This window comes from Prionailurus bengalensis, chromosome D3, assembly GCF_016509475.1.
Source record: "Prionailurus bengalensis isolate Pbe53 chromosome D3, Fcat_Pben_1.1_paternal_pri, whole genome shotgun sequence".
In the NCBI taxonomy this organism is placed as follows: Eukaryota; Metazoa; Chordata; class Mammalia; order Carnivora; family Felidae; genus Prionailurus; species Prionailurus bengalensis.
The window spans coordinates 46,224,502-46,249,171 of record NC_057356.1 but is presented as its reverse complement, the minus strand read 5'-3'; the positions used below and the strand labels follow the sequence as shown (position 1 = coordinate 46,249,171).

Here is a 24,670-nt window from a genome sequence, read left to right as displayed (position 1 = left end):
AAATAAGAAAATTACTATGTGAATATACAAATGTTTCAGGCTTTGCACAATCATTAAGTAAGGTAAAATACATCTTGACAGTTAACTCTAAGTGGCAATCAAATGTACTAGCAATGAAAACAGTGATTTTCTTTTACTGTTTCATCAATATATTGCTTGTAGCCATCTACATCCCTTTGTTTAAACAAAAACAAACAGTGGGGTGGGATATAAAGCTCTAAATCCTAAAGGATGTAAAGAAATTAATAAAAATCAAAACCAAACAAAAAGGAGTGAAAGGACAGTTACTGGTAGGGATGCGATGTGAAGCCCATAGTGAAGTTTGCGCACAAGATGCCGGTCACGAAGCTCTAGGCACTTCCATGGCAGAACCAAACATTTGCCCCTAGTAGCCAATATAAAGAGGGAAACCAGACCGCAGTGTCCAAACGTTTGTTCTGGTCTTTAATGCCCCTCAGAAGTGCAACTGTTTGGGGAACCAAAGGGATTTCTCAAATGGACCTTCCAAGGGAAAACTGTGGAAAGTGATAGACAACATTCTGAGCAAGGGCTAGCAGTTATAACCACTCACAGGGCCATGAGCATTTCATGGAGCCAGAGCACAGACAGACCCAAGTGTCATGTGTCATCACTGCATGACCCTGCAGCTGGACTGCAGGGTGCAAACCTTGAGTCTACCGCATGCTCACCTGTGACCAACAGCCACAGTTTATGTAACACCATCGGGATGCATATCTCTGAGCTTCAGTTTCCTTTCCTAGAAGCGAGGAACCTACCTTGTAAGGTTGTTGCAAAGATCAAATGAGTTAATACTCGAAAAGTGCTCAGAACAGTTTCTAGCATAAGTATGTTGGCACTAAACTCATGCTATAGCTGCCGTGAAACTTAGGTTTTTAAATTCTAAATTTATTTAGATTCTAAATTATTCATCTTGCGAAACAAGATATTCTTCATAGTGCGAAGCAAGACATTCTTCATCTTGTGAAGAAAGATATTCTTCATCTTGCTTCATCTTGTGAAATTATTGAAAATTATTCACCTAGGGGCACCTGGGTGGCTTAGTCACTTAAGCGGCCAACTTCAACTCAGGTCATGATCTCACGGCTCATGAGTTCGAGCCCTGTGTCGGGCTCTTTGCTGACAGCTCAGAGCCTGGAGCCTGCTTCAGATACTATCTCTGTCTCTCTGCTCCTCCCCTGCTATGCTCTCTCTCTCTCTCTAATAAAAAAAAAGAAAATTATTCATCTTGCTGCATTTTGTGAGGCAGATGTTGAAGAATTTTCTAAGACATATGAGCTCATCTATCGCAAGGAAAAGAACAACTCCTCCTCCCACCAATTTTTCTTAATGTTTAATATCCTACAAATAAATGACCAAAAGCCCAACTTTTCATTATGTCTTCAGCACGTTCCAAATTACAACTGATAAATATTTTAGTGTCTATCTATCTTGTATGTATTGCTTTAGGTATGGGAGGGACATCTGTAAAACGGGAAGAGAGAAGTAAGGGGCTCTGTACCCTTCATTCACATAGTAAACATACATTCACTGAATTCCTTCTCTGCACCAGGCATTCTCTATAGAATGCCGTTAGTCACCTCCTCAATAATTCCCTTTCATTCTTTCAGAGATGACAACTGAGGAATTCTGATCATTTCAATCCCTTGAAAAGCCTCCTTCACAAGTCAGAGTGCTGAGTGTCACTCAGAGCCCAGCGCGGGACAGACTACCTACTAGAAGGAAGTACTTGGGGAGAGTTTAATAAATTGGCTGTTTGCAAAGGAGTGGAGAGGGGTGAGGGAGGCCTTCTCGTGATGGTGAAGAACCTCAGAGCGACAACATCAGAGAGCTCTCCCCGCCACGGGCCGGAAGGGCAAGGAGAGGAAGCAGAACCTGGAGCTGAAACAGGGCTGTAGCTGTAGGAGCAAGTGGTCGGCCAGGAGCCTCAATAGAAGACCTGAGATCCTGTAATCTGGGGGTGGGGGTGTGGGGGAGGGAAAAATGCCTCAGTCTCAATCTCCTCCCCTTCTCTCAGCTGAGCACTTTTCTGTACCTCCCACTGGCCAACTGTGCCAGAAGCCCCAGGGCAGGGGCTGCCCTTGAAGTTCACTGCACCAGGCATGGAGCAGGGTGGGGAGAGTGGAGGGACGGAGGGAGGGGGGGTAAAGGGACCATCTAGGTCACAAGAGGGCTTAGGGCTATAGTCTTAAATAACTAAGTATCTGGAACTGCACAACCAAATCTGAGCCAAAGAAGAGTCTTAAGGTCACAGAAAGGTGACTTCTGAGGACGGGACGCAATGGGCATTGGTCCCTTTGAAGAAAATTTGCCCTGCGTGGTTTAGAGCAACACTTCAGAACGTGGCCCCTGGGCTGTCTGGTAAACAAGGAGAGAAATGCAGAGGAAGCATTCTGAAACCTTTATAACAATTCGAAAGAATAAGGTGGAGTCTTTCGTGTCTAATTTTTTTTTAATGTTTGTTTATTTATTTTAAGGAGAGAGAGCACACACAGTGCAGAGCCTGACGCAGGGCTGGATCCCATGAACCGTGAGATCACGACCTGAGCCGAAATCAAGAGTCAGACACTCAACCGGTTGAGCTACCTGGGCATCCCTCTATCTAATTTCTTTAATGGGCCTTGTATTTTGTATGTCTTTAGGTTTTATTTTTCATTTCCTTTTTCCTAAGAATTCATTTTTATTGTTTCCTGGTCTGTGACAGATCCGAAATGTTAAAAAATAAATAAAACGCGTCCTTTGTCACAGATGGTTTGAGGAACACTGCTCCAAGCGGCGCTGCTTGAGTCTCAGCACGCTCGTGACCCAGCTGAGGAGACTTAAATGAAGATTCCAATTCGAGAGGTGCGCGTTCAGGGGCCCAGGATTCTGCATTTCTTGCCGGCTCCCAGTGGATGCCAGTGCAGCTGGTGCAAAGACTACACTTGGAGCAGGAAGGATGGGAGCTGCCCAGGCTGAAAAGGAGCAGGGTTTGGGGGATGGGGATGTGAACGGGTGGTGGGTTGTGTAGCTGTGGGGACAGTGGGGGTGGGGAGGCACACACGGACTGGCAGAAGTGGACAAAGGAAGGCAGGAAAAAATGAGTTTAAACAGCAGCCCGCGAACAGGGGCAAGCCGGGGCAGCCCGGGCAAGGTGCCAGACACACCTGTCCTAAATGCTAGGCCTTTCGGGTCCGGCCCTGCCCAGGCCTGTGCAGCGTGAGGGAGATGCCCTGCCCCTGAAATGCAGGAATTTGCAAAACAGCTGCCCTCCACCCAGTCTCCCTGCCCTGGCTCCCCCAGCACTCAGGTTGGACGCTGCCTTCCACACACCCCAGCTCACCCCCGCCGGGCCCCAGGCCCACGCTCTCACTAACTGCCCCACCGCCCTGCCCGCCCGCCCGCACCCTCTGGCCGACGCCAGCCTCAATTCACGCTGCTGTGGATCTGGGGATTCGGATCTCAGATTTCCCTGAGCGGGAAGAGATTGCCCTGCATCTCCCAGCCCCCAGGCTCCCCGGCCCCAGCCCCCTCCATCTCTCTGGGAGCTCCAGAACACTGCTTGTAAGGGGCAGTGTGAAGGATCAGAGACCAGAGTCTGTTGCGCTAGGATGACTGTGAAAGGCAGGGGTAGGAACCAAATGCTCCACCCCGGTGATTCTGTGAGGCTGAGAACCTACAAAAGTAAACATACCATCTCATCGCTCAGGGAGCTTAAAGCATATGGAGAAGAGCACATCATGCACGGTGTACTGAGTCGGGAATTCCTCAGCTGTAGAATGTTTGCCTTGGTGGTTTGAGAGTCCAAGAGAGAAGTGCAAATAGCACAGGAGCTTGCTGTTGAGTTAGAGAGACAGGAGCCCGAAGCAGCCTTGTCTGTAGGTTACGCGGCCAAGGAAACCGCCCGTGTAAAGCAGTAGGAATTGCAAGACCAGTGGGATGTGGGGGAAATGAGACCCGGTCCCTCTGGTCTGGAAGCAGCTGCGGGAGCCCTGGGGAGGTGGGCTGCCCACACTACCTGTGCCAGGAGGCCACCTGCGGCCACAGCTGTAGCCAGGCTGTCTGCTTGGTCTTGGTGGAGCTGAGCCTCTTGGGGGAGGAGCCCTGACCTTCCCACTGTGGGGCTGGGAGGGCAGCTGGGGACACACATACACAGATCTTTCCTGAAGGCTGGCAGTGACCACAAGAAAAGGTGCTAGTCTGATTAGGTTTAAGTTAGGAAATGTAATGGAAGAATGCAAAGTGAAAAAGCAAAAGTGAAGAGAACCGTAGAAACTGGAATAGGGAGAGAAGAGGCATCAGGAAGAAAGAATAAACGAAGGTAGTTTGGTCACTTGGCAGGTGGGGGGGGTTGTGGGGGGCTCCAGGGTCACTGGGTTTAGGTAGGAGCCGGGACTCCATGGGGCTGAGGCCGGTGCCCTGGAAGACAGCTTGCGGAGGAGAGGGGGCATCGGGCCTGCGGATTCCCCTGAGACATTATATTTAACTTGAGCTTTCATTGGAAACATCAAGAATTTGTGAAATTCAGTTTTTCCTTATATATGCTTGCCAATAATAGTAAGAAGAAAACTGCCATGATTTCAAGCCAAAATATGCCTGAAATCACAAAAGTTTCACAAGGGAAGAAACATAAAATAGTTTCCAAGATCAGCTAAGGAATAAAATAGGCTCTTTCAAAAAAAAAAAAAAAAAACACATCAATTTCCATTTACTGGGCATTTTTCTGATTCTGTTGCCATTTAAAGATCTCTCACGGGCCGACCTCACTTGGGATAAAGTGGTCAGAAACTTACATGAGGGGGATGGAAGGCATCAGGAAAATGTCAGGTAAGCTTTTTGATCTCAGATCCTACCAGGAATAATTGTTCCTTTTGTCTTTTCTGTGTTGAACTCTTCTGTTTTCCCAAAAGGAAATATTTTCCCAATCAGCTTTATTGTCCTTATGTACAAGCCCATCGGGGGGAAAGAAAAACCAGACATAATAGCTAACATGGGCTGAGTTCTCACAGTACTAAAAGTTCTAGAAGTTTTTTCAATATCACTTTCTTAATTCCTCACAACAACCTTACGAGGGTGGTACTAGGTTCATCCCCAAATTTCAGATGAAGAAACTTCCCTGGAGACATTAACTAGGGGTTCCAGGGTCACACAGAGAGAAAGCTATGAAGCCAGATTTGTGTGTGTAGGAAATAACCCAGAACATCAACATCAAGTACAGTGTAAATGCGATTTACAGAAGAAAGTAAAACTCACCAAGAATCCCACCATCCAAGGAAAAGCATTCTTAGTACTTTAAATTCTCTCTTTTCTGACTTTTTTCTTGGCTTACATACACAAGGTAAACATACCATGCCATCTATACAGCTTACATACAGTTTGATCTCTTCACAACGGAGGACAGACGTGCCATGTCAGGTCATGACAGCCCTGTCAGTGAAGACCCCCTCGATGGCATCATTCTAACGTTTGATGACCCGCTGCATGAATCCATGCCCTCTTATCGGACATGAGATTGTTTCCCAGCTACATTATTACCAAAAAATGCTCCCTTGCTCAAACATTTTGAGCATTTATTTCATTATTTCCTTAGGATAAATTCTTAGAAGTAGCAGTTCTATGACAAAAATAGATAGTAATTTTTTTCATGAAAACATTCTGGGATGATACAATGTCAGCACAGAGCTTCCAGAACTTTAGTGTCACTATATCTACTTTACTCGCTTAGAAGAGATAAAAGCAGTGTAGGCTTATGGGAAGTGCAGAAAAGGGAGAGAAGGAAGGGCATCCGTGACAGTCTCTCTGGGTAATAATAATAATAAGATTCCACACCTGTCTCATGCTTCAAAAGGGTCAAAGCACATCACCTGCATCGTTCACAAGCATCTCTAGCCACAGGCAGTGAACACTCCCCACGCTCAGATACCTGGCCCCAGCCCTCCCGGGCCCCATGCCTTGGTCTCTTTCCCACCCTGACCACCTCCATACACACAAAGGTTGGCACAGTGGCCTGCGTTCTGCTCAAGGAGCCAAAGTGACTTTCCTTCCTGTTTGGTTCCCGGCTCCACGTTACTCATTATCACTGCCTGGCACACAGTCTTCCTTCTGTCTTCTTAACTGCATGGCCAACCCTCAGAGAAACAGGATTAACCTTTTCTAAAAGGCACCAAGGACTTTGTTTCTGTTTATTTTTTCCCTCGTTGGCACGAACCATGATCCTGAGGGTTCTCAAGAAACCAACCTCGAGTGTTACGTTTGTGGTCTAACTTCATGAGAGAATAACAGTGTGGGCTGATTCAGCAGGTGGGAGGCTGCCCGCTCTAGCACCTGTCCCTGCACTGAAGGCTTCACCTTCCCAAGGGATGCCCAACCCTGCTTATCACTCTGCCTGACAAGAAAGATCTCTACGTCAACTGCACAATGACCTTAATCCTTGGACACAGCCAATGTCCCAGTCATAACAGTGTGTGACACAAGGTTATCTGGCAAGAGTCACCAAGGGGGGGGGGGGAGGTCACAGTGACCAATGTTTATCACTTTATCATATTAACTTCTATCTGTAGAGAGTTTGGGAGAAAATTCCAGAAGAACAGTGTTGCTGCTTCCTAGTACCATTTCTATTCCTTCTTCTGTCTCTTGGATTTATGTTGTCTGCCTACAGCCTACTGAGCGTTTTGGAAGGAAATATTTAACTCATTTTCTGTTATGTTTGTTATCCTTGTGCTGTTTATATGGAAACTAGCAAATGTAAATGTTGAGGATCTTTAAAAAATAAAGCAGAGCTGTTCATAATTATAGCAAGACATATAACAAGATGGGTAATGTGAAAAAGAACCGTATTGAAATTTTTCTTCCCATGTCATTTGGCATGTCCCGAGGACGTAGTACATTCCAGGACATTGAAGCCCCGTGGATAAGAAGAAGACTGCTACACTCATGGCCCATGACCTCAAGGAGCTCATGGTGTTCTGCACCTTCACAATACAGCCTAGTAAGTACCTCAGAGTACACAGAGACAGCCCCGGGGGGAAGCAGGCAGCAAGGGAAGGTTTCCAGCAGGTGATACCTCAGTTACCTGAGGCTGGGATCTGGTTAGAAGACTCGTGGGCTGACTGCAGGAAGAGCAAGGACCAAACTAGGGTAGCGTGGTGTTGATGGAATGGAACTGGCTCTGCCATATTAAGGAGCAAGATGGAATAATCCGATGGTAAGAAGGGCGGGAGGGGGAAACGGTGGGATGCAGAAAGGATTCAGCGAGTGGTGTGCTTGTGAACTAGCTCTTGGAAGAAAAGCCCTGATTGTTATCAGTTGCCATTTCTGTAGCCTAAGTGCTCTCACTGGGTACAGAGCTGGGAAGATTCACAGAATCAGCTCACCCAACTGATTGGAGCCACCTGCAGCACACCATGGAAGAGACTGCTTCCCTGGTTAGAAAGCTCACTTCCTCTTTGTGGGCACCAGCTAGACTACTTTCCTGGCCTACTGTGCCATTAGGTGGGTCCACGTGACTAAGTTTTAACCAACGGAATAAGAATTTCCAGAATAAGGGGCGCCTGGGTGGCTCAGTTAAGCATCCAACTCTTGGTTTGGGCTCAAGTCATGATCTCATAGTTTGTGGGATCGAGCCCAGTGTCAGGCTCTGCGCTGACAGCAAAGGAGCCTGCTTGGGATTCTCTCTCCTCCTCTCTCTGTCCCTCTCCTACTCTCTCTCTCTCTCTTTCAAAATAAATAAATAAACTTAGGAAAAGAAAGAATTTCCAGAATAAGACTATGCCACCCCCAGCCTTGCCCATAAAAACCTCTCACACATAATCTTCCACCATCTTTTCTCATTCCCACTGGCCGAAACAGAGACAGCCTCCAGAGCAACCCTAGCAAATGAATATTGAAGATGGCGGAGACCAAACATGGAAGGAGTCTGAGTCTTTGAACCCTTGTTTCAGGGGAGCTACCTGGCCAAGATCAGTTATGCTTGAGTGGTCACATGAATGAAAAATAAGCTTGCATTGTATTTAGCTACCAGAGTCAGGATTTATCTGTTTCAATCTTAAGTAACTTTAAGTAATACACAGAGTAAATGTTGATTTATTTTATGGCTTGAGGAAATGAGTAGATTCTTCTCAACATCAACTGAAAAGAAAACTATATCAACTAGGGAAAAAAAGTACTGAAAAGTAGCCAGTATGGCCAAAGAATATTTAGTTTTAGTTCAGAAATGGCTTCCCAGGGGCGCCTGGGTGGCTCAGTCTGTTAAGCCTCCGACTTCGGCTCAGGTCATGATCTCGTGGTTTGTGAGTTTAAGGCCTGAGTCAGGCTCTGTGCTGACAGCTCAGAGCCTGAAGCCTGCTTCAGATTCTGTGTCTCCCTCCCTCTCTGCCCCTCTCCTGCTCATGCTCTCTCAAAAATAAATAAACATTAAAATTTTTTAAAAATAATAATTTCCCAGACACTGTTTCCTCTAACAGTGTTTAAGGAGCTTGGAATCTATTTACTTAACATATATTATCAATGCTATTTGAAAGAGTGATGCACAGAACTAAACAAAGTTGACATCTCAGGGATTGCTTGTTGCTCCGGATCCACTCAGCCTCCTTGCAGTTTTTCACATGTAAAAAGAAAATTCCATAGTGCCAGCTTCTTTGTAACGTATACATTACTTAAAAGGCGTTTTAAAGGGGGGCACTTGGGTGGCTCAGCCAGTAAAATGTCCGACCTCAGCTCGGGTCATGATCTCATGTTTGGTGGGTTTGAGCCCCATGTCAGGCTCTGTGCTGACGGCTCAGAACCTGGAGCCTGCTTCAGTTTCTGTGTCTCCCTCTGTCTCTGCCCCTTGCCTGCTCATGCTCTGTCTCTCTGTCTGTCTGTCTCTCTCTCTCTCTCAAAAAAAAAATAATAATAAACATTAAAAATAATTCTAAGGCACTTTAAAGGCAATTAACATTTTTAGGTTACTACATAAAGGATAAAGAATTAGCATAAAGAATAAAATTGCATCCCCAGCAGCCCAGGAGGCTTAGTTGGCCCCTTTTCTTATCCACTAACAAATTATTTGCTCCCAAAGGTTGAGTCCCATGATTATATGTTTGTTAATAGAATATTTACAAATTACAAATTTGTTCTGAATAAGATCTAGATAGTCCAATTATGTTATTGTCTAAAACACTTAAATGATGTTGCAAAGAGACCCAAGTGTCATAAGTGGAACCAACCATCTAATTAATTACAGAGCCGAGAGTGGTTTGCCCAGAGATTTGGTCTCACAGCAACATCCTTCCATTAGTACTATGCCCTGGGAAATCCAGACTGACCCTGAGTCATCCTGGTTTCACTCTACACTCACTCAGTATATTTACTGAACATCTACGATGTGCTGAAAACTGGGCAAGATGTTGGGAGCAGAACATCACATAGTGAACAAAAGAAAGCACAGTCCCCGTCTTTCTGAAGCTTACAGTCTAGACAATTCCTGAGGAATCTAGAAGACTGGGTCAAATCCTAGAGTCATCTACTTTCTGGATTGAACCATATCCACCCAGGAACCCAAATGAGTCAGACTTTTAGTGACCTCATCTGCCTGGCATCCCTAGAATAGATTTAATGTCCAAAGCCCATTAGCCCAAGAAGAGCCAGAAACCAGCCCAGGCCTTCCTCCCATTGGAGTAAAAACTAACAAAGGCTACAAAGAATGTCTTGGGTTCATCTACCAAATTTTCACAAAAGTTAAAGAGGACCAGGAAACAACAACAACCACAACAAAGACTCTAGAAGGCCTTCTACATACTATATATTCACTCTTGGATGGTTGGACCCTATAGCTGCATCTGGCCCCTGGGGAGTTCACGGTCTATGCTGAGTTCATGAAAAAACAGGTAGAGTAATGACAAATTTCTCTATGACCTCTCCTTTTCTTTAAAAGTTATAATGCTGTTTCCTTTGTTATTTAACCTGAGAATGTTAGAAACATTTCCTGAATTTTCTGACTTACGACACTTTAAATAACTTTTTAATAGTATTTGCTTGTGTGGACACATGTGGGGTGTTCAGGGTCTCGGCCTAAGCCCCCTTTCTTCCTTGTCTTTGTTTGGGTCCGCTCTAAAGCCAGCTCCAGGACAAAGACTGGGCACAGACAGTTTATTTGGGAGTTGATCTCAAGAAGCATAAATTGGGAGTGAGGGGGACACAGAAAAGGGAGAAAAGCCAGTGGCTGCTATGTCTATGGCAGATTCTTACCAGGGCCAACTGGGGCTCAATTCTGGTGGAGACACTCTGAAGAACCCTGCCTTGGAGAGGCAGAGAAATGGGGAATTTTTCTGCTGGGTTGAGGGATGTCCCTGGGGACATTAAATCCTGCACTTCCCAGCTGGTCTATACACAGGCTGAGAAGCTGACCTCATTCTATTTGGCCAGATGAGATGAAAGTTTCCTATAAGTAATTGTGTTCTTATCCTATAGCCTAAAACTGATGAATACGGTATCATCAGATGAACTAGAACAGCCTCGTTAAGTGGCCCTGCCTCTAGTTAATCATAGAAACTTCATACATTTGCTACCTTGTAAGGGGAAAACTGCCCCTAAAGACCGAGTCCTGAAGGTGATGCTTTTGTCAAACTGCATTGTCCAAGAAAAATAACAATGAAAACCACCAAACATTCCAAAAGGAGACAGAGAAAAGTGACCTCCCTCATGACAACATAAGCTGTCAAACTGACCACAGCACATCGAAATCAAATGTTGTTTCTCAGTAACTGGAAAAAAAAGTGATGTGCTAAAAATAAGTTTAGAGTCTATGTTTTATTTCCCAACTACACATCAGAATTCACACTTCCCTCCATCTAAAGTCTATAGGTCACTATTCGGTTCTGAAATCTAACATCTCAGAGACACTTTCATGGTTAATTCCAGCACAAAGAAGAAAACAGGGATCCCCCAACCAGGCATACAATATGAATCTTACAAGACAAAAACTAACTGAGCACAAAGAGAAAGAAACATCTTCAGCCTGACATAATTTATGCTGCTTTTCCTGTTTCTAGTAGCTTTTCTAGAGTATTCTCTGCACTTTCATATACAGTATTTTCTAGAGGAGCAGAAGTAATCAGTCTGTTTAATAATGAGCATCTATTGAAATTTACTTTATTTTATTAAATAAAATTTATTTAGAAACCACTGGTCCAAGAGGTTTAAAAATGAAGCAGTTAACTCATACAAACCTCACGGCAATCCTACGAGATAAGGATGATTATTAGCTCCCTTTATAAATGAGGAAACTGTAGCACAGAGCAGTCAAGTGTATTGCTCAGGGTCACACAGCGAGTAAGCAGTGCACCAGGATGCAAACCAAGGTGAGCCAGCTCCAGAATCCACCATCAATCAACCCCCCTTCAGAAGAGCCTCCCCAGTGGGTCAGAGGCTGGGTGAACACAATCTTCATGCAGAAGGAGGCCATGGCTAATGTCTGTCAGCAGCCAGCAAGCTGCTAAATTGTTCCTATGCTGGTATATGTTCTTTAATCCAACTGTCTTAGTTAGGGATTTTTCAGTACATCAAAAGGGTGCTTTTAAAAGGTAACTTTTTTGGGGCACCTGGGTGGCTCAGTCGGTAAAGCGTCCGACTTCGGCTCGGGTCGTGATCTCACAGTTCGCGAGTTCGAGCCCCGGGTCGGGCTCTGTGCTGACAGCTTGGAGCCTGGAGCCTGCTTCAGATTCTCTGTCTCCCCCTCTCTCTGCCCCTCCCATGCTCATGCTCTGTCTCCGTCTCTCAATAATAAATAAATGTTAAAAATTAAAAAATTAAAAAAAAAAAAGGTAAGTTTTTTGGGTGCCTGGGTGGCTCAGTCGGTTAAGCACCTGGCTTTGGCTCAGGTCATGATCTCACCGTTTGTAAGTTCAAGTCCCACATCAGGCTCTGTGCTGACAGTTCTGAGCCTAGAGCCTGCTTCAGATTCTGTCTCCCTCTTTCTCTGTCCCTCCCCTGCTTACTCTCTCACTCTCTCCCTCTCTCTCTCTCAAAAATAAATAAACATTAAAAAAAAAATAAAAGGTAAGTTTTTAAAAATAGCTTTAGGGTGGAAAGAGTAAATCCAGCAGGCATTGGTAATGATAGGTACACATCGTTCTGATGGGTTAAAATTCCCAGTTAACTACAAAAACCTTCAGTTAAATAACTGGCCTAATTAAGGTAAATTCTGGTTATTACAGGTAAAATCTCTACTGAATTCATGGCCGAGGTGAGTTATTAGAGGGATAAGACTAATTCATAGTTGAAATTGCGCTTACAGAGTCTTTCAAACCAAGGTCTTCCTGAATTACCTAAGATGAAAATTGTCAATGAAAATACTCTTAGGAGAGGCCTAATTTAACACAACATATGGTCTGAAGAGGTGGAGAGCCCTTCTATCACCAAACTGTCACCAACTAAAATGAAGATAACACACTCCTTCCAAGAAATCTCAGTGTGTCATTCAAGGTCCAGTCTGTGGGATGAATTGACTTTTGATTGCTTTCAAGCAATGCTTTTTTTTTGGATAAATTTTTTCCTTCTTTTTAACTGAAGTATAGTTAACATAGAGTGTTACATCAGTTTCATGTGTACAATATAGTGATTCAACAATTCTGTACATTACTCACTACTCATCATGGTAAGTATACTCTTAATCCCCTTCACCCGTTTCATCCATCCTCCCAACCACCTTCCCTCTTGTAACCATCTGTTTGTTCTCTATAGTTAAGAATCTGGTTTTGTCTTTTTCTTTATTTGTTTTGTTTCTTAAATTCCACATATGAGTGATATCATACAGTATTTGTCTTTCTCTGACTGACTTATTTCATTTATACTCTCTACCTAGATCCATCCATAATGTTGCAAATGCCAAGATTTCGTTCATTTTTATGGCTAAATAATATTCCATTGTGTATATATACCACATCTTTATCTAATCATCTATCAATGTACACTTAGATTGCTTCCATAATTTGGCTATTGTAAATAACGCTTTGATAAACATAGGGGTGCATGTATGTTTTCAAATTAGTGTTTTCATTCTGTGGATAAATACCCAATAGTGGCATTATTGGATCATACGGTAATTCTGTTTTCAATTTTGGGGAGTATCTCCATACTGTTTTCCACAGTGGCTGCACCAGTTTGCATTCCTACCAGCAGTGCGCAAGGGTTCCTGCAGCCTCACCCACCAACGAAAGCCTCTCAAGGAAAGCACCCTGCAGGTCGATGGGTCTACAGCCCCAGCAGAAGCGCTGAGAGCAGGCATCTGGTCAAGGCAGTATTTCCTAGATGAACTGTACTCTCTGTACAACTATGGCCAGCAGAAAGATTAGTTTAACATTAGTATTATTAGTACTATCATTAGTATCAGTGTTAGTGTTGTGTATATTTCCTATTATGAATCAGTTACCAGTCTTTTCTTGGCCTGACTTTCAATAGCTCTTCCCCCATTTCTTTCTCCTCATTGTTTCAGAACTCCTCAAAGTAGGAAGGAGGCAAACCATAAGAGACTCTTAAATACTGAGAATAAACTGAGGGTTGATGGGGGGGAGGGGGGAGGTGGGTGATGGGCACTGAGGAGGGCACCTTTTGGGATGAGCACTGGGTGTTGTATGGAAACCAATCTGACAATAAATTTCATTTAAAAAAAAGATTTCTGTACAAGTTTCGTTTCCTTTCACATTCTCTCTCAATCTTCCTACAGTTAGGTTTTCAATCCTATCATCAAAGCCACCAATGACCTCCAGATTAGCAAATCCAATGGCAAATTATCAGTCATCACCTGTCCTATGTTACTTGACGTAGTATTTGACACGGTCTCTCTATTTTTTTTCCTTGATACTCTCTTTTCATGAACTCTTTCTTGTTGTTTCATAGTTTCACTGAAGTGTAATTCACATACCATTCAATTCACCCATCTAAAATATAAAGCCCAAATGTTTCTGGTATGTCCACAGGGTTGTCCAATCAATCATATTCAATTTTCATCTGTCTCCCCCAAAACAAACCATACCTCCTAGGAGTCATCTCTCAATTCCCTCCCAAACCCCCAGCCATAGGCAGCCACTAAGCTACTTGCTTATCTGTGTATTTCATATACATAGAATCATACAATGCATGGTCTTTTGTGACTAGCTTCTTTCAAGTAGAATGTTTTCAAGGTTCATCCGTGTTGTAGCATTCATCAAAAATTCATTCCTTTTTATTGTTGAATAATATTCCATTTTATGGATATGAATATTTGGTTTATTTATCCATCAATCGATTGACATTTGAATGTTCCCACTTTTTGGCTATTACAAATAATGCTATAATAAACATTTAGAAACAAGTTTCTCTGTGTATATATGTTTTCATTTTTCTTGGGTCTATAATTAGGAGTGGAATTGCTGGGTCAGATGGTAACTCTGCGTTTAACGTTTTGAGGAATTACCAAACTGTTTCCCAAAGCATCTGTGCCATTTTATTTTGCCACTAACAATGTATCAGAGTTCCAATTTCTCCAGAGTCTCATCAATACTTGCTATTATCTATCTTTTGGATTATAGCCACCTGCTGAGTGTGAAGTGGTATCTCATTATGGTTTTAACTTACATTTCCCTGATGGCTTATGATGCTGAGCATCTTTTCATGTGTTTATTGACCATTCGTGTGTCTTCTTTGGAAAACTGTCTGTTCAGATCCTTTGCCTATTTTTTCAAAACTAGGCTCTCTGTCTTTGTATTATAGAGCTGTAAGACTCCCTCATTTTTGATATACTTTCTTCACCTGGCTTTAGGACACCACACTCTCTTGGTTGTCCTCCCATCTGTCATTCCGTACCAGTCTTCTGTATTGCTTACTTCTCTTTCCCAGGACTTCTTTCTTTTTTTTTTTTTTTTTTTTTTTTTTTATTTTTTTTATTTTTGGGACAGAGAGAGACAGAGCATGAATGGGGGAGGGGCAGAGAGAGAGGGAGACACAGAATCGGAAACAGGCTCCAGGCTCTGAGCCATCAGCCCAGAGCCTGACGCGGGGCTCGAACTCATGGGCCGCGAGATCGTGACCTGGCTGAAGTCGGACGCTTAACCGACTGCGCTACCCAGGCGCCCCTCCCAGGACTTCTTAATCTTGGAGCACCCCAAGGCTCAACCCTAGATCCTCTCCTCTTCTCACTCTCATGCTCACAGGTTAACACCATCTATATGCCATCAATTTCCAAATGTCTATTTCAGCACCAGGCATCCTTGGACAGTGCACTGGGGAAGCATGCTCTGCCCTGAAGGTCAGTCTCAACCCCTACTAAGTGTTCCTGGATCAGGAGAAGTTCATTCTGGCTCCACAGGCAGCAGTAATAGGAACCAAGCAGGAACCCAAGCACCAGATGAACAAAGCAGACTAGAATAGTATGCACCAGTTCTGAAAACCAAATTGTCATTGAAACCACAGCCTGTAAAAACAGGCCAGGACCTACATATCAAACCTAAACAGGGTGACCATCTGCTAAGGCAAAAGATTTTTTTTTTTTAAATTTTTTTTTTTCAACGTTTATTTATTTTTGGGACAGAGAGAGACAGAGCATGAACGGGGGAGGGGCAGAGAGAGAGGGAGACACAGAATCGGAAACAGGCTCCAGGCTCTGAGCCATCAGCTCAGAGCCCGACGCGGGGCTCGAACTCACGGACCGCGAGATCGTGACCTGGCTGAAATCGGACGCTTAACTGACTGCGCCACCCAGGCGCCCCTTTTTTTTTTTTTTTTTAATTTTTTTTTAATTTTTTTTTTTAAGGCAAAAGATTTAAATAGATTCAGATTCTCCTTTTTAAAAAGATTTTATTTATTTATTTTGAGAGAGATGGAGAGAACATGAGCAGGGGAGGGAAGGAGGGAGGGAGGGAGGGAGGGAAGGAGGGAGGGAGAGAGAGAGAGAGAGAGAGAGAGAGAGAGAGAGAGAATGAATCTGAAGTAGGCTCCATGCTCAGTGCAGAGTCTGGCACGGGGCTTAATATTACGACCATGAGATTATGACCTGAGCCAAAACCAAGAGTCAGACATTTAAGTAACTGAAACAGCCAAGTGCCCCAGATTCAGAGTCTCCTAATATAATATCTAAAATGTCCAGAATACAACTGAAAATCATACCAAGACCATCATACCAAAAACCAGGGGAAAATAACAATTTGAATGAGAAAAAACAATCAACAGACCCCAAGAAGAGATGAGAAAACAGATGACAGAATTACCCAACAAAAACTTTAAAGTAGCAATCATAAAAATGCTTCAGTGAGAGAGTACAAATATTCTTGAAGTAAATGAAAATACAGTAAAACCTTGGATTGCAAATAACTTGTTCTGCAAGTGTTCCACAAGAAGAACAACATTTATAATACGTTTAACTTGATAAACAAGCAATGTCTTGAAATACAAGTATTACATGATGTCACATGTCACATGATGACAAATAAGCCAATGGTTCTTGAAATTCTCTTTGACGTACATGTACTTGTGATTATGGATTACAAGCATGTTTCCAGAATGAATTATGCTCACAAACCAAGGTTTTACTAAAATCTCAGCCAAGGAATAGAAGACATAAAAAAAAAACCAAATGGAAATTATATAACTGAAAAAATACAATAAATAAAACTAAAAACTCACTAAATGGGCTAGATAGGAGAACAAATATGAAAGAGAATGGAATCAGGGAATTTGAAGGGAGAGCAATACAATGACCTAATCTGAAAAACAAGAGAGAAACCAACTGAAAAAATAAAAGAAAAGAGCTTCAGGGACTTATGGAACAATAATAAAAGATCTGACATTAATATCATCAGAATCCCAAAAAGAGAGAAGTTGAACTCATAGAAACAGAGAATAGAATGGTAGTTACCAGGGGCTGGGGGATGGGAGAAGTCAGGAGATGTTGTTCAAAGGGTACCAGTCTTAGCTCCCAGAACTAAGGAGTCTAATGTACAACATGGTATCTGTAGTTAATAATATGGTATTGTATATCCGAAATTTATTAAAAGGGCAGATCTTAAGTGTTCTCAACACATGCACACACAAAAAGATAAGTATGTGAGGTGATGAATGTGTTAATCAACTTCATCATGGTAATCATTTCACAAAGTATATGGTTATTAAATCATCACATTTTTCACTTTAAAACACACACAATTTTACTGGAATACCTGGGTGGTTCAGTCGGTTAACCATCTAACTCTTTATCTCAGCTCAGGTCATGATCTCACAGTCGTGAGAGCTTGCTTGGGACTTCCTCTCTCTGCCCCTCCTGTACTTGTGCTCACTCTCTCTCTCTCTCTTTCTCAAAATAAACAAATAAATATTTTTAAAAAACACATACAATTTTATTTGTCAATGATACCTCAATAAAGCTGGAAAAGGAAGGAAGGAATAAAGGTTTTTTGAAAATAGCCCAAAGATGATGAAAGGTATAAATATACAGATTCAATAAGCTAAGAGATCCCGAATATAATAAAATCTAATGAAATCCATAACAAATGTCTCTTCCAGCCCAGCCAGCTTCCCAGATTCATATCTTCTCAGATTCATATTCACACTAAGGTGTGCTTAGTCCACACCTCCATTTGCACATCCAAAGAGTATTTCAGTGTCCACATGTCCACAAAACTGTCCCTGAGTCTCCAACATCTCTGCAAACAGCAGTTCCAGTTGCTCAGACCAAAAGTCTTAGGAATCATCCCTGAATCCTCTCTTCTCTCTCCACATTCAATCCATTAGGAAAGCATGGAAGCTCTAGTATCAAAATGTATCTGGGACACAATCACCCACTTTCACTGCCACTACTGGCATCTTTCTTGTGGATTATGAGGACACTCTCCTAACTGGCTTCTACTCTTGCTCCCTGATAATCCTCAACAGAACAGCCACAGAAATCCTTTTTAAATATAAATCAGATGAGATCATTCCTCTGCTTGAAACTCTGTAATGGCTCTCGTTTCCATGAAGAGTCCAAGTCCTTATTGTGGCCTAGGGGCCCTACTTGATCTGGCCCTGTCTGTTCTCTTTCTGGCCTTTTCTCTCACCACTTCCCCCTCCCTGACTCTGCTCCAGCCACCCTGGCCTCCATGCTGTCCTGATACTTTCCAGACAAGCTCCCGCCTTAGGGACTTTGCAGGGCTGTTCCCTTTGTCTGGGTGACTGATAGCTGCATGATGAATACCTGCACCTGCTTCCAGTCTTTGTTCAACAAACCCTTTCCTGAACATCCTAATTAAAACTGAAAACCACCCTTGTCCCTAGCCCTCATGATCTTACCCCTATCTACTTTTTCACTTTTTCCATAGCTCTCAACAGCTTCTAACATATTGTATTTACTAATGTATATTTTTGTTGGTTGTCTCCCACAACTAAATGTCAGTGTGTTATATGAGGAAATGAATCTCCATCTCTTTGGTTCTTTTATGTAACACAAATACCTAGGGCAGGGCCTGACATAAATATTTGTTGAAGGAACAGAATGAAATAGACAGAAGGCACCCTCTAGTCTGAAAGGGGAAAGAAGAAGATGCATCCGTTTTTCTATTGCTGCTTAACAAATGAACACAAATTTAGTGGCTTAAGCCAAAACCACTTACTATCTTTCAGTTCTGTATTTCAGGAGTCCGGGCATGGCAGCTGCATTCAAAGCATTCACCAGATGCCTGGAAAGACCCACTCCCAAGTTTGCATATGTTGTTGGCAGAATCCAGTTTCTTATGGCTGTAGGATTGAGGTTCCCGCTTTTTTCCTAGCGGTTGGATGGGGCTGCTCCCAGCTTCTGGAACATTCTTAGATCCTTGCCACATGGCCCTCTCCACAGGTGGTTTATAACATAGCAGTTTTCCCATTCAAGGTCAGCAGGAAATTTTCTCATGCTTCAAATCTCTTCATTCGGGTAGGTCCCAGTCCCTTTTAAGAGCTCCCCTCATTAGGAGAAATCCTCAAAGATAATCTCCCTTTTGATCAACTGACTTGGGACCTTAAACATATGTGCAAAATCCCTTCATTTTTGCCATGTAATGCCACTTTACCACAGGAGTGACTTCCATTATAGTGCTGCCACACTCAAAAGAGAGGGGATTACACTGGCCAGGTGTGCCAAGAGGAAGGCATCCTCAGGGCCATCTTACCATACCACCGGAGGAAAAGACTGAAACCAGGTTTTCTTGTGGACCAGCTGGCCAAACAAAGCCAAAAACTATGGTAGTCGATGTCCACAGAATCAAGATTTCTGGGAAATGCTATAAAAATATCTTGGGGCGCCTGGGTGGCTTGGTCGGTTAAGCGTCCGAATTCGGCTCATGTCATGATCTCACGGTCCGTGAGTTCGAGCCCCGCATCGGGCTCTGTGCTGACCACTCGGAGCCTGGAGCCTGTTTCAGATTCTGTGTCTCCCTCTCTCTCTGCCCCAGCCCCACTCATGCTCTGTCTCTCTCTGTCTCAAAAATAAATAAACGTTAAAAAAAAATTTTTTTTTTAAATCTTAGCCACGCCCGTGTTCATAGCAGCATTACTCACAATAGCCAAAAGGTGGAAGCAACTCAAGTGTCCATGGACTGATGACTGTATAAACAAATGTGGTGCACACATACAACAGAATATTATTCAATCCTAAAAAAAGAAGGAAACTGACACCTGCTACAGTACAGAGGAACCTTGGAGACATTATGCCATGTGAAATAAGCTGGTCACAAAGGACGAATACTGTAGGATTCCACTTACATAAGATACCCAGGGTCGCTAAATTCACACAGAGAGAAGGTACAATGGTAGTTGCCAGGAGCTAGGGAAAAAGGAGAATGGGGAGTTGTTGTTTATGGGTACAGAGTGCCGGTTTTGCAAGATGAAAAAGAATTCTGGTGACTGGTTGCACAGCAATGTGAATTTAACACAACTGAACTGCACACTTAAAAAAATGTCTAAGATGGGGTGCCTGGGTGGCTCGGTTGGTTAAACATCAGAGTTCAGCTCAGGTCATGATCTCGCAGTTCATGAGCTCGAGCCCCACGCTGGGCTCTGTGCTGACAGCTCAGAGCCTGGAGCCTGCTTCGGATTCTGTCTCCCTCTCTCTCTTCCCCTCCCCTGCTCGTGCTCTGTCTCTGTCTCTCAGAAAATGAACATTAAAAAAATGACTCAGATAGTGCATTTTATATTGTGAGAACTGTACCATAATCAAAATTAATAATAGTCTCTCTCTGCCCCTCCCCTGCTTGTGGTCTGTCTCTGTCTGTCTCTCTCTCTCAAAAATAAACATTAAAAAAAGTAATAATAATAAATATATTTGCCAATAAAACTATTTTTTACTGTTTTTAACTCTTGATAGACAGGTATGGGAGTCTGCACTGTGACAGACTGGATGTTAAGGGATGCAAATATTCACATAACAGTCTTCACAATGATTAATGACTTAAAACTGATGCTTATTTTTTAAATACAACTACTATTATATCAGAAATAACCACAGAAACAATGATCCAAACTAACTTTCCCCATTCCAGCTGGAAGCATAGCTTACCTGCCCTAGATCCAAGGTGACATTGACTTTGTTGTACTGTGTGCCTGAGGAGAGAGGAGGGCTTTGCCACCAGCGCTCAGATCCGTCAATTGCATTGGTGACTGGATGTGCTTTCCTGGGGTCCTCAGAATTGCAATAGTCACAGAACTGGCCCTGGGGGAGAAAAAAGGAAAGCTCTTTTTTTGATTTTCAAGTAATTTTTTCTTATCAATTTAGTAAAGAGGCAACTAAAACAAAGACCACTTCACACGGCTCAGAGATGTCAGCTGTTGAGATTCGTCATCATGTATTCTGCAGACAGTAGTAAGGCTTTTTCGTCTTCATTTAATCTTAAAGCATATCACCCATTTATACCTCTGTTCATCATGATTCTAGGATATATATTATACTTATCTTCCCATCTTTTACAGCTATGTTTTTCTTGTACCAGACAACACTTTAAGACGAATTGTCTTAAAGACGAATGTTGTACCTGAGATGCAAAGATTATCTGCATGTCTCTTTATGTACTACTCTGCAATCTCCATGTCAGGCACGAGGATACAAAGAGAACCCCCGTTTGCGGTCTCAGTGGAGGCGATAAGTACACAAACAACTGTAAGGCAAGGATACAGCAAGAGTATAATAGAATTCTGGGTCAAAGGTGATACATATTCCATGGGCTCGGAAAACAAGGTGGAAGAGGCAGAATTAAGTTGCCGGTGAGGGTAGACGTGACTTTGGTATCAGTGAACGGCAAACAGGGAAGGTGCTCCAGGTCGAGGAACCAGCACCAGCAAAGGCACAGAGGCCAGCAGGTCCAGTTTAACAACAGCGTGAGTAATCAAAGACAAGACCTGAAAGATAAATGGGAAGATAAAAGCTGGTCTGTGGATACCAAAGTGAGAAGCTGATAGTTAACTCCATAGATAAACGAGAATCCATTCTTATCTGGAGTGATATCTATTTGGTATTATCATCTTTACTGAATTCTGATTCTGCTGATATCATCTCATCTTCTTTTTTTTTTTTTTTCATTTTTTTTCATCTCATCTTCTTACTGAACTACTCTTTTGGGGGAGGCAAACTCTGGATTCTGTTTTGTTTGTGATGCAGAATTTTACAGACATTACCACCTGAAAAGCTGAATATATGGCCCTTTCTTATATACTGAATACATTTTAACTGGGTCAAAGGATCATGCTTACCCAGTGCTGGGCTTCACACACTGAACTGCTTTGCTCCCCAGTGAAATTACCCGAGAGCATAACCACCATACAGGAGGGGGATAAAGAAGTAAATTTACACCCACAGCCTTTCCAGAATGTTTTGTGACAAAATGGCAGCTCTGCCCCCTGACAAGCATCTTTAAAGTTCATTCTTTTTTAATTTTTGTAAATGTTTTTGTTTGATTTTTGAGAAAGAGAGACAGGGCGCAAGCAGGGGAGGGGCAGAGAGAGAAGGAGACACAGAATCCAAAGTAGGCTCCAGGCTCTGAGCTGTCAGCACACAGCCCGACCCGCGTTCAAAATCGTGAACCACAAGATCATGACCTGAGCCAAAGTCAGATGCTTAACCAACTGAGTCACCCAGGCACCCCTAAAGTTCATTCTTAAGTGTTCAAAGATAAATGTGATCCTAATGTGGAACAAAATGTGCTACCAAATGTTTTCATCTAGTGGGTAACTGAGGATTCTCCCATATGTGGTGATATATTTATATACAACTTTATCTTTTGATATTATGTGAAGACACTTGTAGAACTCAGAAGCAGCACCCTGGGATACGCAGCCCCATCAGTTCATGTGATCAGAGACCATGTGTGTCTTCCTTGTCACCACACTTCAGCCAGCACATTGCCCTGCACATCACAGAAGCCCAATACGGGAAAGATCCCTTCAGAGATTTTTTTTTTAAGTTTATTTCTTTATTTTAAGAGAGAGAGAATCCCACACAGGCCCCGCACCATCAGCACAGAACCTGACACGAGACTTGAACTCAAAAACTGCGAGATCATGACCTGAGCCGAAATCAAGAATCAAGGCGCTTAACGGACTGAGCCGCCCAGGCGCTCCACCATCAGCAATTCTTAAGAATAAATGGGGGTTCTTTCTACAAAATGTTGCTATTATAATAAAAAGTGTAATTAAAAACTATTTAAGCTAAGACATCTAAACATCTGCCAATATTTTTCCTTTTGATGGTCTTTATTTTTCCCATTCTTTCCCAGAGAGAATTTTACCACTTTAATTATTTATAAGGGAATTAAATTATGACTCCTCAAAGTTTACAAGATTTATATACAGTTAGAAGCAAATCTCTTCCAAGGATGTGGTTGCCTATGACCTCTATTTATCTCCATCTCCATAACGTAGATGTAAGGAATGGAGAGGATGCTTTTGGTGTTGTTTTGGTGATTCTCAATTTTCAAATAATTATGCTAACAATTAAAGTGAACATTTACAGAGCACCTTTAATGCACCAGGCATCATGCAGTTCCTATTTGCACCCTAAGATTATAACTTCTATTTTACAGTTGAGGAAACACAGTGAATTACGTTAAGTAATTTCCACAAGAATCACACAACTGGTAAAATGGTAGAAGCAAAGCTTAAGCCTAGGGCCCCAGAAATATGTGGTCCACCACCCTGTACCTCTCTTCCCCATCTAGGGGCTACAGCTCTGCTTTATCAGACGTTGTGGATAGTCTGTAACATACATTCCCTCCTGTAACTGGTCTTAAAGATAGCCTTCACAATAACCTAAGAGCTCCTGTTCCAAGGCCTCTCTCATTCAGAATCATATTGTTTCTGCTGATACCCTACTCCTTCTGCTACCCCAAATCAAACTGTGACCTGTTATATTACAGATAGGAACACTGGCTCCAGAGCTTTAGCACTACTAATTGTCTGATCAAGGGCTAATTACTAAAATATGAATTTTGAGTGTGCGAACAACAAATAATTTGAATGTACGTATTCAAAAAATTATAATTTCATGAGCAAGAGAGCACTGCAGTTATCCAAGTTAGTGTCAACACTGATATTTGGCAAGCTAACTAATATAACAGATACATAAGTTAAAGATGGATTTCTGGGGCGCCTGAGTGGCTCAGTCATTTGAGCATCCAACTCTTGATTTTGGCTCAGGTCATGACCCCAGGGTCATGGGATCAAGCCCCATGTTGGGCTCCACACTCAGGTGCTTAAGATTCTCTCTCTCCCTCTGTCCCCTTCCCCCACTTGTGCTCTCTCTCTCTCTCTCTCTCTAAAATAAAATATAATTAAAAATTATAAACAAGATGAATTTCTAGTAGTGAACTTTGCCTAGGTGACAAAAATAAGCCAAACCCTTCTGTTCGTCTCTACACGTCTACATGTGTCATTAGTAAAACCTCTGGCGTTCTTCAGCTGCTGCTAAGGTGCTTGGTCCTTTTGAGAAAGCTAAGGCCATGTGGGGTCGGGGGGGGGGGCTCTCACTTCATCCAATGACTAGCTCCGCACCCAGCGCTCGCCCGCACCGTGGCTTCTGTCTTGGAGCTTGCCTGTGTCTGCCAGGCCTTCACCCTGCACAACAATGGAGTGACAGTCCCAGAGGAGATCAGTGTCCTCACTAAAGTAGTGGGCGTGAATGTTGAACTTGTCTGGCCAGGCTTGTTTGCAAAGGCCTTGGCCAATGTCAATGTTGGGAGCCTCCTCTGCAACGTAGAGGCTGGTGGACCTGCTGGGGGTGCTGCGGGCTGGTAGCCGGGCAGGGTCAGCGGTCAGTCCAAACGTCTGCCCTCAGTCCATCTGCCATCACACCGGACTGCAGGGCACTCTTCCTGTGATGCCCCATGAGAGGTTTTTGTTGGAGGGCAGGGAAGGCGGTCGGACCAGCTGCCTGCCCCCAGTCTGCCTGCTGGGGCTGTAGCCATGCCGATCACCAGGACACTCACTCTGTGCCTCTGGCTATAAGGAACGGCCGCTGGGGATGCAGATGCACTGGTGTGTGTGGTTATCTTCCCCTCTTCCCAGAGCAGGAGTCACTTTGGAGTGGCGCCGATCCCTCCTGGGGTGGTTTGCAGGGCGCGTTGGGGCAAAAGCAGCTCTGGAGGGACACATGCCAAATGGGGCAGTGGTGGATGGGGCAGGTCTGCTGGGGAATACACGGGTGCTAGCAGGATAAGTGGAGAGTACT

At 43.3% G+C, this 24,670-nt stretch overlaps 1 protein-coding gene across 1 annotated transcript in view; it reads right to left on the bottom strand.

The window, feature by feature from the left end:
* LAMA3 (laminin subunit alpha 3) overlaps positions 1-24,670 on the bottom strand; it is a 267,946-nt gene that overhangs the window by 218,486 nt on the left and 24,790 nt on the right. Inside the window, 1 exon segment of the mRNA XM_043558464.1 lies at positions 20,513-20,665. Coding sequence (XP_043414399.1) covers positions 20,513-20,665 — 153 coding nt within the window.